Source organism: Pteropus vampyrus, unplaced genomic scaffold (assembly GCF_000151845.1).
Source record: "Pteropus vampyrus isolate Shadow unplaced genomic scaffold, Pvam_2.0 Scaffold57, whole genome shotgun sequence".
NCBI classification, from domain to species: Eukaryota; Metazoa; Chordata; class Mammalia; order Chiroptera; family Pteropodidae; genus Pteropus; species Pteropus vampyrus.
Window position 1 is genome coordinate 6,763,162 of NW_011888838.1, and position 6,196 is coordinate 6,769,357.

Sequence of the window (6,196 nt, forward strand, 5' to 3'; positions counted from 1 at the left end):
AAAAGAATTCTGGAGTAACAATACTTATAATAAACAGCATAGATTTTAAAACAAAGGCTATAACAAGAGACAAGACCTAGTAATTCCACTTTGGGTATTTATCCTAAGAAACTCAAAACACTACTTCAAAGGTACGTACGCATTGTATGTCCATTGCAGCATTATTTATAATAAGCAAGATGTGAAGGCAATCTGGGTGTCCATCAGTGAATGAAAGGATAAAGAAGAGGTGGTACATATATACATATATGTAGAATATTGCAATGGAATATTACTCAACCGTAAAAAAAGAATCAAATCTTGCCTTCTGCAACAACATGGATGGACCTAAAGGGTATTATGCTGAATGGAGTAAGTCATACAGAGAAAGATAAATGCCATATGATTTCACTTACATATGTAATCTAAAGAACACATAAATAAACAAACAAAACAAATTCATAGATACAGAGAATGTTTTGATGGTTGTCAGATGGGAGAGGTGTTAGGAGGAAGGATAAAAAAAGGAAGGGATTAAGAAGTATAAATCGTTAGTTACAAAACAGTCACAGATATAAAGGATAGCATATGGAATATAGTCAATAATATTGTAATAACATGTACGATGTCAGATAGTATTATATTTATTGGGGTAATCACTTCACAAGTTATATAAATGTCTAATCACTGTGCTGTACACTTAAAACTATTATAATATTGTATGTCAACTGTAATTAAAAAATAAAAAATTATTAAAAAATAATACATTTCTTTACAAACTGCTATTGTTAAGGGAAATTATGGTAAACAGCTCTATAAAATTGTATTTTTTGTATGAATGTTGTTGAAGATAATTTTTAATCTATTGCACATTATCCTCTTTAAAATGGTCCAGAGAATGTATTTCTCAGGTTTAGTTATGATTTTGGGTATTGTTTTTTAATTCCTAAAATTTAAACTGTGTAATGAAGGAAGTTAGGAACTCACCATCAGACTTTAATGTTCCCCATCCAGTGACCACCACATCTGCATTGGGTGGGAATGTATATGTAGCTTCTGGAAGACATGCTCTTCGAATTTTGCTTGTATATAATACTGGTGAAGACAGATTCACAACAGCGATGTCATTATCATGTGCAGGGTAATGGTAGTCTTCATGGATTATAATATTCCTGATACTTCGTTGTGTTCGCAGATCACTTAAAAGAAGCCCAAAACCAACATTCCATTCTTTGGGATTATTGGTGCTAAAGAAAATAGAAATTGTAGGAGTTAATATCTTACGTTTTTTTAAATAATTAGACAAGTTTTGAATTCCTAGTGTGTATATATGCATATGAAAGTATAGTTATATGTGAAAGAAAAAATAAAAATAATTATGACATGGATAGATTTTGAATAACTGAGTAAGCTATATTTTAAAAGATAACCCATGGAAACTACATTTTATTTTTGTTTTATTCAGAAAAGACTCAAGGGGATTTAGAAAAATAGATATAACAACACAAATAATAAGACTAAATAAAATAGGCAAGAATATGACAGAGTAAATTTATGGAAATTAAGAAAATGATCTAAATCCTCTTTATAATTATTAAAAACTATAAGTAGAAGATATTTCAGACTTTTACTATTATTTGCTAAGCAATGAAAAATAGTGCTCTAGAACATTTTCAAACTCTTAAGCTTGAGAGGGTTTTTTGTTTAAAAATGAAACCAGTAAGTGCTACATAAAAACAGTAGAAATTAGTGAAATGAACCATCAAACTAAAAGGTAAAGAAAAAACTTTTTAGGTAAAAAAAGAAAGGCAAACTTTTAGTGCAATAATATATCTTTTAAAGGAATAATTTCAAATAGGGCTGTAATATATATAGGAGAATGCAGGATGAAATCAAATACTTATGAATAAATAAATAAGAACAAATGTAATAATGATGAGAAAGTCATAGAACACCCATGTTAAATTTGGGATTTATAATTTCTTTATAAAATTAAATTAACGAATCAAGTTTAGTGATTCTCAACTGAGGGCTATTTTGTCCTCCAGGAGATATCTGGTAATGTCTAGAGACATTTTTGGTTGTCAGTCCTGGGGAATGCTATGGGCGTTTTGTGAGTAGAAGCCAGGGATGCTACTAATTATCTTCTAATGCACAGCATGGCCCACCACAATGAAGAATTATTTGGTCCCAAATATCAGTAGTGCCACTGTTGACAAACCCAGCATTAGCCTGAGTATGTCTTTTCTTTTTTAAACTTATACTTCATTGAATAATTATGAGGCTATACCTTACAATGTTAAACAGTTGGAAGTGTAGTTATGTGGACATATTCTTGAAAGATATTTATCACACTTTTAGGTATATGAGTGGCTTTGAGGACTTTATGTGGTCCAGAACTTACTTTATGAAACAGTGAGCAGCAGTGACAAGCCAGTTGTTACTAATTAGAGTGGCTCCACATCGGTGGACACTGTTTTGTTGAAGGCTAGCTTGCCAGGGCCATTCTCCTTCCTCAGCGTTCATGCCCCCTGCTATTTTGTTGCCAGAGGGAGTTATTGTGCGTTGTCCACAACCTGCTCAAAATAGAGCTCATCAGCATAGTATGATATAGATATTGCTTCTGTATGCATTGCTATGGTAAATGAATTCCCCATAATACATGTCACTATTAACTATTGTTTTCACTATTAGCTATTAATTGAGGAAAAACTCAAATAGCCTTGGAGAAGTTAGGACTAACTTCCTGTTGACATGAGATTTCCTGATAATTCATTCAAAGTAGATTGATATCTTCCTCCCCTATCTTCATCACTCACATATACTCTTTGTGTTTCTGTGTGATCTTGATATGACTTGTCGTATGACCTTGGTATGGCCTGAGGTAAGTGGAATTATATATTTGAATTTGGAAGATAATATTTGTATAACCAGTTACAAAGTTGCATAGGGAAATATGTGCCTATTAATTTTATAAGCAGTTTAAAATAATGATTGTTATGAAACATTCATAAGAAAGTGTGAATGAATGTGAATATGAACGAATGAGATATTGATGAGAGACAGGGGAGACAGAAATGTGTTTATGCTCAAGTTATAATACATAATACCTGGATAAAAGCAATAACACATGAAGATAGTTAACCCTTTCCCAAAGTTATATGCTTCTCTGAATCAGGACTGTGCTTTAGTGTCAATTTAGATCCAGATAAGCTCCCAGACTCCTGTCTTTAAAGGAATTCTGCAGTAACAGTACAACTTCACTATTATTCTGTCCTACTCTTTCTCTAATTCTCTTAATTATCTCATTTTATTCCAACTAAAGCACTGAACTTGTACCTTAACAGTTTATGGTATCTGTTAATAGAAATTATTAGCTCATTAATAAATATTTTTAGAGGGCAGGAACCATATCTTTAAAAAAATGTATCACCAGAATCTACCTCAGAGAATCTATCTCATAAAAGGAGCTCAACAAAAGTTTGTAGAAATGAAATCTATATAGTATAATCCACAAGATATTTTGAAATATAAATATTTGACTGCAAAACCCTTTTCTGTAATGGGTATGTTCCTAAGCATTTAGAGAGTGAAGATAACTTATAATCAACACAGTGGGCACAGATTAAAGCAGTGGCTCTTAACTAGGGACACTTTTGCATACCACCTTCCAACTCCAGGAGAAATATGGCAATATCTGGAGACATTTTTTTGTTGTCATAATTGGGGCAGGGGTATTGGTATCTAGTGGGTAGAGGCCAGGGGTGCTGCTTAAAATTCTATAACACACAGGACTGTCCTTGAAACAGAATTACGTGGCCCAAAATGTCAAGAGCATTAAAGTTGAGAAACTCTGAGTCAGAGAAAGGTATTTATCTCAAGAATGAGATCATTTAAATTGGAAAGTTTAGATGGTCAGTTGCTTCACAGAGATGTTGTTAACTATATGTGACAAGATATATCTTGAGATAGCCTTTCCTGAGTATGAAAAGATATTAGAAGCATAGAAGAGGGACAAGTAGACTTTTTAAAAGGCCTTCCCTAGCCCTCTGAAGCCCTTAAATTTGTATATTGCTTCTGATTCTATATTGTCTTTGACGGAACCCAAACCCTGGGCTGTTAATGTATCCTATTCATAAAAATCACTTAACTGAAGCAAAGCCTTTGTGGTTGCTATTTTTGATGAGAGAGCTCTCACATTGATTCATTAAAAGTAACTCCCTTTTCTTTTCTTCTTTCTTTCCACTCCCTTATCATCCATGCTACAGAGGATAAAATAAACAATCCAGAACTCAAAGGTTTAATGGTTCCTCCTTACCCTCTCTTCTGTTTGGCCAACTCCTAAAGGAGGTTGGCTTTTACTCAACTTCCTTTAGAGTAATATAAAAACATTATGCTTCTCTCTGGGCTAGGAGAGCCTCCCCTGAGCAATTCTAACTTTCTTGTTTCTGCTCTTACTCAGAGCTTTAACATAATTTATAATTATACATCAATGTCCATTCTGAGTTCTCATTTACTCATGATTGTTGTGTCTGTTAAGCTGTCAGCTGCCACCTCTGCAGTATTACCTTGTTATTACCTTGCTGAAATCTTATGTGGCAACCTTGTAGCTTTTGTCACGTGGTAAATTTCAAGTATTTAAAAAATATAATGAAGATTTTCTGGCCGATACTTTCAGAAACATCAGAGAATCTACTAAGCTCTTACAGTCTCCCCACCTTATTGAATTTTACTTTATCATCTATTACTACATTTAAACACACTTTGTATCATGTACCAAAACTGTTCTTTCTTTAACCGTTTGATTTTTTCTCATCTATCTCTTCCTTCTCCTCTTTTATTTAAAATACAATCAAAATCTCAGACAGGCCAAGTCAAATTCAGAATACTGATCTGGATGGTATTTAGTTCCAGTTGTAGGACAGACAAATCGACTGATATCTTTCTTACCACTGCTTTTATTCCTGTCTTAACTACTTCTCCTCTACCAACCAGACAAATTCCTAATTGTGGATTTTAATTGTATCTGTACTAAAGTTTTAATTGAAATAATTGACTTTAAGATGTCTTATTAAGTCGCTTGAGGTTTGTTCAGTCAAAATATATCAGAGAGAAAAATAATCTGTGTTTAAATTTTGCCCAGGTTTCTCAGAAGTAATTATGTTGTGACTAAAGGATAGAAAAGCTGTCGGGGGTCAGTGTCACCTGGCTCTGGAGGGAAATTCCTCTAATCCAGCTATCTCAATCAGCCTCAGTCCCCAGATAAGAGTAATGCTTCTTCTGACAGCCTGCTACAGGTTCTAGCAACACTGAGGGTCACATTTCCCAGGGCAGCTACTAGGAAAATGATGGCAGAATGCCTCGGCCAGCAAGGAAGATGCTTGCCTGTGAGGCAGCTTACTTCTCAGTACACTAAGCTTGGCTTGTAGGGTCAGAATTCTGTAGCGAGTTTCTAGACCCGAAGTTTTTATAGGCAGAATATAAAATGAAATATCTGACATCTATTGAGTGTTTATTATGAGCCATATACTCTTTCTTTTTTTAGCATAAATTACACATTTTTATTTTTTAAAAAATCATTTTTGAAGCAATATAATTTAGGGAAAAAGAGCAGCATTGTTTTACATTTTTGTAAATCTCTTTAACATGTTTTAATAAAAGATGGCTGAATTCTTATATATATGATTCTCCTTTCAATCTATTGTGATATGTTGTTTTGATCAAACTATATTAAGAAAATCTGGCCTTACATGGATATGCAGTTGGAAAGGGAGGAGTATTTTAATTCTTGTAAATACTTTATTGTACTATCTTCTTTTCTCTTCACAACTTGGAGCTGAAGGTTTGAGAGGATAAATAGCCTGTATAAATTTATCCAGTGGTAAATGGCAGATCAGGGGCTCAAACTAATATGTAACTGGTTTTAGATTCTAAGTTCTTATTTATCACTGCTTAGCCCTAGAACCCCTCTGTCATTATGGCATGTGATAATATGTTCCTTATTTTAAATCCATGATATCAGTTATTTCAAGGCCACTACAGTCATCTTCACATAAGTTTCTAAAAGCAGGCTTCTCATTACACCTTTATGAATACCCCATTGACTTTCAAGTGGAGGTCTTTTTTGCCATCCAAGGAATTATGTTTCACTAGAAAAAAACACTTTATTGATGAACTTACAGGTATTGAGAAGATTTTCTGCTGTTGGCATTTTCAT

At 33.5% G+C, this 6,196-nt stretch overlaps 1 protein-coding gene across 1 annotated transcript in view; it reads right to left on the bottom strand.

Annotated features, from left to right (window-relative positions):
• Positions 1-6,196, bottom strand: part of LOC105292464 (transmembrane protease serine 11C-like) — a 67,790-nt gene that overhangs the window by 8,889 nt on the left and 52,705 nt on the right. The window contains exons 7-9 of the mRNA XM_011360679.1: positions 6,160-6,180; positions 2,384-2,555; positions 967-1,226 (exon numbers count right to left, since the gene is read on the bottom strand). Of these exons, the coding sequence (XP_011358981.1) occupies positions 967-1,226; positions 2,384-2,555; positions 6,160-6,180 (453 nt within the window). The remainder of the gene's footprint in view (positions 1-966; positions 1,227-2,383; positions 2,556-6,159; positions 6,181-6,196) is intronic.